Source organism: Chamaea fasciata, unplaced genomic scaffold, assembly GCF_029207755.1.
Source record: "Chamaea fasciata isolate MVZ Bird 193981 ecotype frontalis unplaced genomic scaffold, bChaFas1.0.hap1 SCAF_7, whole genome shotgun sequence".
Classification (NCBI taxonomy): Eukaryota; Metazoa; Chordata; class Aves; order Passeriformes; family Sylviidae; genus Chamaea; species Chamaea fasciata.
Window position 1 is genome coordinate 62107749 of NW_027094092.1, and position 13656 is coordinate 62121404.

Sequence of the window (13656 nt, forward strand, 5' to 3'; positions counted from 1 at the left end):
TTAACAGCACGGTGTGGCAAAAGCTGATGGGCCAAGAAATGCTCCTAATGGATTGTAAATAGGAAATGGTTTGGGTTCTGGCACCTGCACTGTCTCACCCTTCACATGAGGCTGAACATGGAATGAAAGTCTTTCAAACACCTCTCAGTTCCCCATCTCTGGGTCAGAAAAGGGATAATCTGACAATACTGAAGAATAACGATGTACTTATCATGGTAGATGCAAACTGCTGCAGGAAAATATTCTGATCCCACCCCATTTTGGATTTTTTCAGGGTAATTAAAACCCAGCCTCTTATTAACCTCTAATTAACCAACACTGCCCTGAGACCTGTGCCTGGGTCAGCCCGTGGCTCCAAGTGCAGGGATCTGCCTTGGGCAGGGAATCCCTCTGCTGGGGCAGGGAATGGCACAGGCAGAGTGCCCACCACACACAGCAGGTCACTTGGTGGCCACTTTTACTCATTTTGTGTCCTTTCAAAAATCCAGGCTGATTTCTGAGTGCTGGATTCCTCCAAACCCAAGCCCAGCAGGAATTTCAGGCACTGAGCCCACCCCGGTTCGCCCTTTTCTGCTCAGGATTTAGGATTCATCAACCAATGAATCCCTCCAAGGGTGCAGCTCAGTCCAGGGAAGATGAGACACTTCCCAAGTGACTGACTTGATCCTAAATTTCATCCAAACCAGGCAACAGAACATCCCCAAGGTCATGGAAACAAAACAAGTTAACTCAGGAGGACTTTTCTCAGTTCTCTCCGAGATATTTCATATTAAGTTCATTTCTCTCCTGTAATTTCAGCTATAAGGTATTAAAGTAAAACATCAAATTAGCCCCAAAATAGTTCTGTATCTCCATGACTCCAAGAGAATGGCTTGTTTGCCTTCAGAATCCCCGGGATATAAAGCACGGAGGTGTAAATGTGAGTTTAGTTCCTGGAACTCTCAGGCATCTTGTGCTGCATCCCTGATTTTCACGTTCTCCTAAACCTTTTAATTCTCCGTTTGCACGCATTTCCTAAGCACACACGCACTTTTCTTCCATTTGTTTCCACATTAATTTAGCTCAGTGAGTCGGGTGCTGCCTCCATCCCTGCTGAAGTGTTAAATATTGAGCTGAGGTTTAACATTTGGGGTTGAGGGATCATCGCTGCCTTGAATGCCCAGGGCTGAGAACGCTGGTGGCAAGCAGCTCAGTGCTGATGATAATACTATTGATAATGATTTCAATTATAGTTATTGCTGTTAGAATATTATTAATAATGTTTTGTTATTATGCTTTGTTAAAATACATTCATATGATGCAATTGTTCTTATAATACGACATACAAATCCCCAGAACACTGTGAGCTGGAAGGGGTTCACAGGGAATAGAATAGAATAGAATAGAATAGAATAGAATAGAATAGAATAGAATAGAATATATACCATATCATAATAGAATGCAACATATATCATATGATAAATTATATATGATAATATATACCATATGATTGCTATATTTCGTTATAATTTTCTTACTAAAATTTGTTCTGCTCTGTTATTATTATTCAGTTATTATTACTCTTTTGCTACTATTACTATCAATGATAATAATTATATTACTATTATTAAATATGTTACTATTAAATTATCACTATCATAATTATCGCTATTAAATTATTACTATTATATTACTACATGAAACATATTACTATTATCCGAGCCCCAGACCCCAGCTGCTCCAGACCTGCCCTGGCTGTCCCCGGAGGGTCCCGGCGTCACCCACCTTGGCTGTCCCCCCGCTCCTGACCCGTGGCCGTTTGGCTGCTCCTGCCTGGGGCTTGTCCCGGGCTCTGGAGCTGCTCCTGTGCCGCTGGAAGTGCCCACTGTCCTCACTGGATGTGTCTGACTGCAACAGGGAACACGCACAGTGAGCAGGAGACAGCAAGAGACAATTCCCTCAAATCACTGAACCCCGTTTGTCACCCTCAGGCCGGTGGGGAAATGGAATGTTTTATCTGAGCTTTGACCAACGGTGTGGTTAAGTTCTAGGAATGAGGTTCTAGAAATCACTGCCTGCGCAATTGTAAAAACAAGTAGGAAGTTTTTGCGCGTGGGGAGCCAGAGGGAAGGAGAATGCCAGTGTCCCGCAGAGAGAAACTCACATTTGAGACAGGGAATAAAGTGTAGTTGTAATTAAAAAGATTTGGGCTGCGCTGGAGGGTGTTTTGATTTCACTGATTCCAGAGAGAACAGAATTTCATCAACATAAAGCTCCTCCAGTGGCACCCCAGCCTCGGGCAGGGACACCTCCCGCTAACTAACAGGACAGAAAAATGGGATTTGGAAGAAAAATCAGGACAAATGTGGCACGGATTTGCTTTGTGGGGTTCAAAGCTTTGTGGCAGGCGGGTTATTTCACCCTTTCCTGGCTGTTATGATGTTCCACTGCCAAACAGGAACTCCAAAGTCCTCCAAGCCCCAATCCCGGCAGTGCCCAAGGCCAGGCTGGACAGACTTGGAGCAGCCTGGGACAGTGGAAGGTGTCCCTGCCGCGGCACTGGATGGCCTTCGAGATCCCTCCAACCCAAACCACTGTGGGATTCTGGGGTCTGTGGAGGCCCTGGGGAGGAGCTGAAGGGGTGAGCTTCCATCCTTGCTGTCCCATTCCATGGCTGACCACGTTCAGAGGGCGCCGGCGTTTCCTGGTGACCCCAACTGGAGACTCCAGGTCGCTCTCATCCATCCCCTGTGGGAACAGAACGAGCGTCAGTGCGCAGAGCGTTTGCGTTCTGCCGTTTCAATTGTCATTTTGCTGCTCTTGCCTATGTTGGTTTTGTTTTTTTTTTCTCTAAGACTCACATCAGGAGACTTCAGAACATTCTTTTTCATCCTGTTTTTCCTCTGGAAAACGATCTCTCCCTCGCTGTCGCTGTCGCTGCCGCGTCCTGCAGGAAACAGGATAAACAACGGTGGCCAGAACTGCGCGGTTGCCAGCACGATTTTGGTAAGAGCTGAGCAATCAAACCCTGCCTTGTCTCAGAAAAGCACCTCCAAAGGAGATTACTTATTGATCTACAGGGCAAATATTGTTCTCTTCAGCCTCGTTAATCAAAAGAGACAATCTCCAGCTGGGATGGACAATGAAGCCGGCTTCCCTGGAGAGCCCCGGCGGGGAGGCGATTACCCCAGGCAGCACAGAGGCAGAGGAAGGGAAGGGAAGCAGGAAACCAGGAGGAGAGGCTGTTAAAAGTCGATAGAGGCAGAGCTGTGGCAGCACTTTGTGACACGAATCCCTGTGACAGCACCGAGAGGGGCCTGCAAACATCACTGCCAGAGGGGCCACGGAGGGCTGCAGCCAGGCTGGGAGAGCTGGGAATGCTCCCCTGGAGAGGAGAAGCTCCAGGGAGAGCTCAGAGCCTAAAGGGGCTCCAGGAGAGCTGGAGAGGGGCTGGGGACAAGGCATAGAGGGACAGGACACAGGGAATGTCCCCTCATTGACCCAGCTTCCAGCATCACCACCGTCATTCCTCTTCCTTTCAACCTTCCCACCTCAGTCATGAAATCCTCAGAGTGAGGATCCAAAAGATCCCATTTCCTGACCATGAAGGTCTAACCCCGTCCCGCCACACTCCCTACCTGCAGCAGGAGAGCCACGGGATCCATGGAGTTTGGCGTCTTCCAGGCTTTCTGTCCTTCCTGAAGGGGAATCCATGGCTGATCTCCCAAAGTTCTGCCCCCGTGGGCCCTCTTGGACTTGATCTACAGGAGGCGCCTCTGGAATTTGCTCCCTGGCGTTGGAGAAGACTTTCATGGGAATTCTTTTGAGAGCTTTGATACTCACACCCTTCCTGCGTGCTGGGGTCAGAAGTGCTGAAGGCAAAGGTCCAGGGGGTTCCCTTCCCGTTCTGCCGCCTCCTTCCAGGCCAGGCCCTGCCGCGGGAGCGCCCTCGGGCCCTTCCCTGTCACTCCTGCTCTGCAGTGACAACGGGGTGGACACCTTCCTTCTCTCCAGCCTTCTGCGGTCCCACGCCGGTGAGGTTTCCAGCCTGGAGCCATCCCTCAGGGACCTTTCTGCACCCTCAGTGGATCCGGCCCCTGGGGCACCCCGGATCACATCGGGGTTATCAGCATTCCTGCTCCCCTCCGAGGTTTCATCCCCGCTGTCCTCCACGGAGAAGCCCAGGTCGAAGGTGACGGGGAACAGCTCCGGGGAGCGGTCGTAGGGATCCTCCTTCGGCAGGGATGTTCCCATGGGTTCCCCGCGGGGCTGGGTGGGGCTCACACAGGGCAATTCCCTGCCTGGCTCCCCCTCGGCCCCAGGGATGGGCCCAGCTGGAGGCTCGGGGCTCAGGGGGCTGCCCTCATCCTCAAACAGATGGAGACTCTGCTCCTCGCCAGGAGCTCCCAGGGCGGCCTCTCCCGTGTCCTCGGGAGGGAAAGGGCCGTTTGCCAGGGGCTGGTTCACACCGGGAATGCTGCTGTTCCCAGGGAATTCCTCACTGTCAAACAGCCCGTCCAAGCTGTCGTCCCAGAGCTGCTCCTCCTCAACAGCAGCAGCCTGGGCAGGTGACGCGGTTTCGGACAAACCGGAGGCACGGAATTCCCTGGGAGCTGTCCCTTTGGGATCTCCCAGGAGCGGCAGCGAAGGATCGGTTTTTGGGGACGCAGGGGAGCCGCCGTCCTGCCGTGCCTCTGAGCGACCATCGGGGAGAACTTCAGGGGAAGGAGATCTTGTTCCTTCATCTCTCATCACGCTCTCCAAACCCTCCAGCTCGTCCTCAGAGGGAGGGGACTGTGACAGAAGCCTTTGCACCTGGCAAAAGGCTTGTCCCAGCCCCGGCGGCTCCTGGGGCACTCCCAGGGGTGTGAAGGAATCCCTGCAGGACTCGGGGAGATAGAACAGCTCCGAGGCCACGGGGGATGTCTCATACCCTGAATCCCTGTGGGAGGCTTGACCTGCACAGCTGTTCTCCTGTGCTGCTGCACCGGCAGGGGTCTCAGGGCTGTCACTGTTGTCACACAGGTCAATAAAGGCATTTAAGTCGAATGTCACCTCCAGCCCCTCGTCCTGGTCAGGGTGTCCAGCCACAGCAAGCCTCGTTCCCGAGGGAGAGGCTGAAGGATCCTGAGGCAACACAGGCACTTCCTCACCGAGTCCAGGAGCTCTTCTGGGAGCTTTGGGTTTGGTTGTTTTAAAGGTGGTGAAGAACTCACTCTCATTGTCATCACCTGCGTCAGGTGGGAATGGTTTTGGTTTTGGTCTTGGTTTTGCCAGGTCCTTCCTGGAGCAGGGACCTCTCTGATCCCGGGGGGGGTTGGCCACGGGGAGATTCCTTTTGTTGCCTGGAATATTCACATCTTCCATCCGTAGGTGAGGCTGGAGCTCCTGTTCATAGCTGCAGTCTCCCTGGGGACACAGGGCAGCGGTTACCAGAGACACACCCAGGCCCCCCAGGGCTGCTCACAGCCAGATTTAAAACAAGGGACAAAGGTTTTCTTCTCCTGAAGAACTTCCCACAGACTCTGGATTAATTTTTCTCTGGATTAATTTTTTTTTTTCTATCAATCTGCTGTTCAAAAGGCAAGCAGCTCTGTTAAACACACTTGGGAAAAGCACAGTGCGCCTGGACACGTAGGATCTGAACAGAGCAATGATTTTTTGGCACTTCAGGCAGATGGATCCCTGGATTCCTTAATCCCCGAAATTACAGGAGGGACCTTTATAGAGGGTGAGAAAAATGACTTTTACCATCAGGGACTGGCTTGTCTGAAGGTGTTTCAGGATCCAAAGCCACCCGCCAGGAATCTGAAGACGGATCCCTAACAGGGTTGGGGCAGCAGGCAAAGCAAACTGGGCACTAGTAACAGATTTTGTCATTAACCATCATCGCCACCGTTTCCACAGCGATTTCACACAGATGCTGATGCTTACTCCACCCATTTGTAAAGCTGTCCAAAGAAACTCCAAGTCTGGATTTTTTTAACTGAAGATCCCCAAGGAGATTCCCCAGACTACACCAGCTGCCCTAGGAGAAGGCTTAACCAAAACAGGGAGGAAAAGAATTGTCACAAGTGGGTTGAAGGATGATTTCGACCTGGCAGGTCTTAACAAATTCCTTTTCCTCATGCCTGGTCAGAACACCCAACTCAAGACATGGAATTCTTTCTCTGAAATCCAAAAGGAACAACAAACGTGGGTCCAGGTCACTGCCCAGGTGTCACCTGAGCAGAGGGAGCATTGGGGTGACAGTGACACGGCTGATAAGGGTCTGTTTGGGTTTATCTCAGGAACAACTGCCCCTTGCACAACAGCCCAATTCAAGCATTTCAGCATTACACAAACAAGGCAGAAATTAAATGGATTAAGGATTAATTAGCTGCCAAGCCACTGAACATGGGTGAAATGGGAGGAGGTGCTGCCCCTGCCCACCCCACACAGCTCTGAGAGGGCAGCGCTGATCAGGCTTGGCCTAATATTGTCCTGTAACCCAAAATCAACCCAAGTACAACCCCCAAAACCTACAAACCCAAAACAAAGTTACAACCCTTTAAACCTCCAAACCCAATCAAACTACAGCTCCCAAATCTACAAAGCCAAACCAAAATAAAACCTCCAAAACCTCCAGACCCAAAACTCAAACTAAATCACCCCACACCCCCAAAAATAGAGCCCCCAAAACCTACAAATCCAACACCACTCAAATACAACCCCCAAAACCTACAAACACAAAACAAAACTACAGCCCCTAAAACCTCCAAACCCAAGCCAAATCAAACTACAGCGCCCAAATCTACAAACCCAAACTCAAATCCAATCAAAATACAACCTCCAAAACCTCCAGACTCAAACTCAAAAACTCAAAACCTCCAAAACTCAAACTAAACCCCCAGACCTCCCCAAATATACAGCCCCCAAAACCTACAAATCAGAAACCACTCAAATACAACCCCTAAAACCTCCAAACCCAAGCAAATCACAGCCCCCAAACCCAAAACTAACCAAGCTTCCAACCCCAAAACCTCCAAACCCAAGCCCAATCAATCTAAAACTCCCAAAATCTACAAACCCAAACCAAATCAAAATACAACCTCCAAAACCTCTGAACCCAAAACTCAAACTAAACCCCGCAAACCAATCAAAATATAACCCCCAAAACCTTTGAATCCAAAACCACTGAAATACAACCCCTAAAACCCACAAACCCAATCAAAATACAACCCCCAAAATGAACCAAGCTTCAAACCCCAAAACCTACAAACCCAAACCCATCAAAATACAACCTCCAAAACCTCCGAACCCAAAACCAACCAAAATACAACCGCCAAATGCTACAACTGCAACACCACTCAAATACAACCCCAAAAACCTCCAAACCCAAGCAAATCACCGCCCCCAAACCCAAAACTAACCAAGCTTCAAACCCCAAAACAAAACTACATCCCCTAAGATCTCCAAACCCAAGCCTAATCAAACTACAGCTCCCAAAATCTACAAACCCAAACTTCAAGCCCCAAGACCTACAAACCCAAAACAAAACTACAGCCCCAAAACCTCCAAACCCAAGCCCAATCAACCTAAAGCTCCCAAAATCTACAAACCCAAACCAAATCAAAATACAACCTCCAAACCCCAAACTCAAACTAAACCCTCAAAACCTACAAATCCAACACCACTCAAATACAACCCCCAAAACCTCCAAACCCCAAATCAAGTTCCCCAGATTTGCTGTGGCTGCCCCTGGATCCCAGGCAGTGCCCAAAGCCGGGTTGGACATTGGGCTTGGAGCAGCCTGGGACAGTGGGAGGTGTCCCTGGCATGGCAGGGGTGGGAATGGGGTGGGATTTAACCCAAACCATTCTGGGATTGTAGGATCGTACCCCAGGATCAGTGAGGAGTTTTCCCAGGAACGTCCCCCCGGGTGCTGTGAGTGCAGCCCAGCCCCACTGGAGCCTGGCAGAGCTGCTGGGGCCGGCCACAGCTCAAGCAGCCAAATTTAGCATCTAGGCCAGAGCTCAGTAACCTGATTTGGGCTGGCAGGGGCTTGTGTAACTGCTCCACTTCCAGGGCCACTCCAAACACTTCCTTCCCCAACAAAAGGTTGTGTCCCAGCCAGGGCAGTTTGTGCCGAGGCAGGGAAAGGGCGGATTTGGGATCAGCACGTTTTGGCCTGAACCTAAATTAGCTGCTCAGCTCCCCTCTAACCCAGAGAGTTCCAGGGTGTACCAGCTCCTCAGAAAATAGGTCAGGAGCAGGAAAACGGCACCACTCAGATTACTGCGCTCAATCAATGACCCTGCCTGCAGTCACGGATTCACTCCAATAAACAGAATACGTTTTGGCATAGAAAATGGGAAGAGAAAAGTAAACTTAGCGTGTTAGTATTTTCACTGTTAATATGCAATTATCTGTGTAATTATACCTGGTTTGTTTCCTAGTATTTCAGTATACTAGGCATATGCAAATTTTCACTGTTAATATGCAATTATCTGTGTAATTATACCTGGTTTGTTTCCTAGTATTTAAGAAAACTTAGCGTATGCAAATTTTCACTGTTAATATGCAATTATCTGTGTAATTACAGCCATTCTGTTTCCCAGTATTTAAATGTAAGTAAACTTAGCATATTAAAACTTCCATTGTTATTATGCAAATATCTGCATAATCGCAGCCATTCTGATTCCCAGTATTTACATGCAAGTAACCCTAGCACATTGAAATTTTCACTGTTAATAGGTAAATATCTGTGTGATGATTGGCATTCAGTTTCCCAGTGTTTAAATTTAAGGCATCAAGTACCAAAACTGAAGTGACCTGCTCTCTCCTCACAAGCTGCTTTGGAGGCACATTTTCCAACAAGATTCATCTGCCTGATGGAACCCTGGCGATGCTGCTATTTGAAAACAAAAGGTTAATCTGCAGACAGCCACAGTGTGGGTTTTTAACGATTAAAACTCCTCTAACTGGAAGCCTGAGTGAAACCATGCAGAATTTGAGAGAATTTCCCCTCTTTGGTGTGTTCTGGCCAAGCTGATGCTGCTCCTCAAACCCTCCCCATTCCGTGCTCTCCTCCAGGGGCCTTGGAGCAGCTTTAAGCTCCTTCCCAACCCAAACCTTTCTGTGATTCCAGGAGGTTTTTTTCAGAAGGATCAATCCCTGTTCCATGATTGCTCCGTTTCCAGAACACACTTCAGGGCAAGAAGCACCGTCAAAAACTTGGCTTTGGAGGTTTAAAGTGTAATAACACGAGATGATCTTTAAAAAGTTATTCAGGACACAGAAACCCCAATTTCCTTCGACCAAACTGAGATAATTCTCTCCCTAATGGCATCACATTATGGATGGACCTGCTGCTTCTGTTGGGTTTTGCTTTCTGCTGCCCAATAAAAACAGCCAAAGATCCCTAAAAAAAAAGATGATTACAAAATGATTAAAATGATCACAGATGTAATCATTTTCTAAAGAAAGGTGATTACAAGATATGTGCCCTGGAAAATGTGGGATCCATAAGGAGGCTGAAGAGGTGAATGTTCAGGAACATCAGGGAATAAATCAGGGTGCCCAGAGCAGCTGTGGCTGCCCCTGGATCCCTGGAATGTCCAGAACTATGGATTCCATAATAAACCCCCATTTACTGAGGACATGCCCTGCGCCCTGCCTGGATGTCCCTGCTCTCTTTGTGTTTAGCAGAGCTGGAAGCTCAGGGCACGGATTCATGGAATGGTTGGGCTTGGAAGGACCTGCAGGACCATCCAGTCCCGCTCCCCAATCACTGTGACTTCTCTGCTCTCACTGAACGCGAGCCCAGCACCAGGAAAAGCACCAGGCAGCTGCAATTCCAGGTCTGAACAAGCCAGCCCTGGTCTCTGTTGATGCCTGGGCTCAGAAAATTTGGCAACAAGAGCAGAAGAAGGAATTCAAAGGAACTACTTCAAATGGAGAGTTGAGATTTTGGGGCTCCCTGGCACCTCACCCTCCAAAACCAGCCCAGACCCTTCCACCTTCTCTGGAATCAGAAGTTTGGACTCACCTCAGAAGAGGATTTTAATCAGAGAGATTTTACTGGCAATGAGAGTCTAAAAACCCCAGATAAAATCATTTCATTTTCCTTACTTGAACCATTTTTAACTTTTCATTCCGGGTCTCCTGAGGGGGAAAAAAAAAAAAAAGTCCAGCTGCCTGAAAACATCAAATTTCCTCCCCAAACACATCTGATTCAAAACTCCACGAGCTTGGGAAGCCTTTTCAGGTTCCCTGGGATTCCGGAGTGTCCTGGGGACGTTTTCCCTGCGGGCAGGGAGTTCATCTGGAGCACCCCCTGGGGCAGCCCCAGACAGATGATAAATGACAGCTGGTTTCAGAGCCAGCACTTCCAGGGTCAGGCCAGGCTTAGGAGATGGTTCTCTCCCGAGGTGTTTGGAGTCAGAGGGTGAAAAAACTGAGACAATCCCAAAGCTTTTGGGATTTATTTTGTTCTTTACTTGCGAAAAGCTGTGAGTTCCAGCTTGGAAATGGGAAAGATCCAGAGTGACCCTCCTGGTCTGGTGACTAAAACGAAACATTCCTCATCTCCTAAGGAAAAACAAAGCACTGGCACTTCCCTGTTCCCTGAGAAACCTGGATAACTATCATCCCCACTTCAAGGAATGACTCTGCCCGGCCTTATTTCCAAACAGCACAGTTTAATTTGAAAATTAAAATAAAATAAAATAAAATAAAATAAAATAAAATAAAATAAAATAAAATAAAATAAAATAAAATAAAATAAAATAAAATAAAATAAAATAAAATAAAATAAAATAAAATAAAATAAAATAAAATAAAATAAAATAAAATAAAATAAAATAAAATAAAATAAAATGCTTCAGAGAGATGGAATTATTTTGCAGAAGGACAATTTGATTTGTTCCCATGTTGCACCAAAAATCCCCCAGGGAGTAAATCCCCAGCTCTGCCCTGCAGGCGTTGCTGTAGCAATAAAGCCCCCGGGGCATTAAAGGCTTTGCTGGATGTGCCTTTTCCAGGGGTCACATTTGGGGTTTCTTGGACTTTTTTATTTTCTTTTGACTAGCCCAACTTCTTCTTGAAAATTTTAAGAGCATATAAATGCAGTATAACTTTTTGCCAATCATTTTCACCCCATCTATTTAAAAAAAAAACCTTTAAATTGAATTTTTTTTTAAAGCTATTATGCAAAATACAAATTTCTGGAATCACTGAATGAGCAGAAGGAAAGCCACACCTCGGTGAATTTCTTGTCTAACAGAAAACACCCCAAAAAAACCCCACACAAATGCCTCTTGTGCTGGCTTGTGTTGAGTCGTGACAAATGTCTGAATGAGATTCTGCCCAGGAAATAAATAACTGAGATGTTTCCAGATCGTTTGGTTATTCACAGTAAAACCAGGATTTGCCAGATTTGATGCTTTGTCCCCCAGGAGGAGAATCATGAATAAAACCTGTGGTTTGAGGTTCCCTCTGTGGGGTATTTATGGAAAGAGCTTTGCCCTGCACTGGTGTTAAAGCCCTCTGTTAATTAAGCACCGTAAACGAACGTCAGCCAGATCAGCCAGGGAATATTTATAGCAGGAACCTGCACAGCACATCCCTGCAAACCCTTCCCAGCAGAGAACCACGGAATGCTCGGAAAGGAAATTAAATCCCACCCATTCCCACCCCTGCCATGCCAGGGACACCTCCCACTGTCCCAGGCTGCTCCAAGCCCAATGTCCAACCTGGCCTTGGGCACTGCCAGGGATCCAGGGGCAGCCACAGCAAATCTGGGAATTCCAGCCCAGCCAGGAATTCCCAGTTCCCAATATCCCACCCAAATCTCCCCTTTTCCAGCTCAAAGCCATTCCCTGTGTGCTGTCCCTCCATCCCTTGTCCCCAGTCCCTCTGCAGCTCTCCTGGAGCCCCTTCAGGCCCTGCCAGGGGCTCTGAGGAGTCCCAGGACCCTTCTCTCCTCCAGGTGAACGTTTGGAATTGCAGTGGGAACATCCTCTGCCTCGGGAACAGTCAGTGCCTCTCAGGGAAGGCAGGGATGACTTCAGGGAATGTTCGGGAAACTCTCAGACAAGAGCTCAGTGTCAGAGCTGAGTGATCAGCTCAGGTCAGGACAATGCTGCCCCTTCCCTTCTTGTGGAACAGCTTTTGGGGTCCCTGGACTGACAGCACTTGGTTCAGTGGAAGAAAGAGCCCAAGGACCTCTTAAACTTCTTAAAGAAGTTTAAAACCCCCGTGCCAGTGCTTTGTTTCTCCCCAGGAGGCTCCAAAGGGTGACTGCTGGGCCTTGTGTCACCTCTGGTGCTCCTGGGGACACTCTGGGCACACCAGGGACACCCTGGAAGGATTCCTCCTCTCAGTGAGGAATCTCCACCCCTGGTTAACACAAATGGAGAAGGCTGAAGGCCAGTGTTGGAGCCCTGGGCACTGAGAATTCCAGACTTTCTGTGCTGACAGGCACTGACCCCCAGGCAAACACTGCATTGACCTGAGGCCGTGGAAAAGGCTCCCAAAATTGAGTGACAGCTCTGGGATTGTGGGTGTGGGGTTTGGATAGAAGAGTGTGGTGTCACAGGGGGGAAAACTCAGAGTTGAAGGGTTTAGAATACAGTAATATATTTAAAGCAAGATGGAGGATTTAGGGCAGAGGCTGAGCTCTTCTTTTTCACCTTCTTCTCTGTGGGTCTGGGTGGGGTTTTGTAATTGGGTAGAAAAATCCTCATTGCGGGCCAGGGGTGGTTGGTTATTGGGTTAAAAGTCAAAATAATTCAGGTGTCATTTCATAATTGGAAAGTTTATCGTTAAAAGGCCTTGGAAAGAAAGAGATAGAGGCCATTTTCTGCTTTGTTAGCCAGAACTCACAGCTCGTGAGACTGTGACATGGACAAGAATTAATAAACATCTCAGTCTGAACATGCAAACTGTCTCTCAGGCGTTTAACCCAGACTCTGGCAGAAAAGAAGATAAAACTGCAACAGTCAGCCCAGCTGGAACTCCCACACTGCAGCACAAGGGGAGCTGAGGGGGCTCAGCCTGGAGAAAAGGAGCCTCAGGGGGCACCTTCTAATCCTTGAGGCATTTCTCTCCTCCTGACATCCTTCCTGTCCCCATCCCTGCCCTCTCCCTCTGCGGCGTGTCCTTGGCCCCAGCTGGGGACAGGGACTCTCGGAGGAGTCAGGGATGTCTCTGGTGGGATGGAGAAGTTTTGTGAGCTGGGCAGGTCTGTCCACAGCCTCCCTTAGACACCCGCAGAGCACAACTACAATGTCTCCATTCTCCTCCTTGATTAGTCCTGGTATTATTCAGGAAACTCTGGCAGCTTAGCAACAGCTTCTGATGACCTAAAAAACTTGCACGTGCTGAAAGGCAACGTTTGGGGAGCTGAGCTGGAGGGAAAAAGAACGTGGTGAGCCACTGAAGCCTCCATCCACCTCTACACCCACTTCCCTGTGCCTTCCAGAAGGATTTCTGCACCCATCCCTGTCAGAAAACAAAATTCCCATCTCCCAAGCAGTTCCCATCCATGTTTGTTTGGCTGAGCTCCTCTCATCCCTTAATCCTTAGGAACAATTCGCTTTTTAGTCCGAAAAAAACCAAACTAAACTCAGAAAGCCTCAAAACACAAATCCCCTAAAGCATGCCATGTGCTCCTGCATGACTTTTCTGGGATGC

General features: G+C 48.4%; 1 protein-coding gene across 2 annotated transcripts in view; it reads right to left on the reverse strand.

Annotated features, from left to right (window-relative positions):
* FANCM (FA complementation group M) overlaps window positions 1–13656 on the reverse strand; it is a 55709-nt gene that overhangs the window by 6694 nt on the left and 35359 nt on the right. For both annotated transcript variants that reach the window (XM_066189193.1, XM_066189192.1), the window contains exons 14-17: window positions 3618–5388; window positions 2841–2926; window positions 2659–2727; window positions 1765–1887 (exon numbers count right to left, since the gene is read on the reverse strand). In XM_066189193.1, coding sequence (XP_066045290.1) covers window positions 1765–1887; window positions 2659–2727; window positions 2841–2926; window positions 3618–5388 — 2049 coding nt within the window. The remainder of the gene's footprint in view (window positions 1–1764; window positions 1888–2658; window positions 2728–2840; window positions 2927–3617; window positions 5389–13656) is intronic.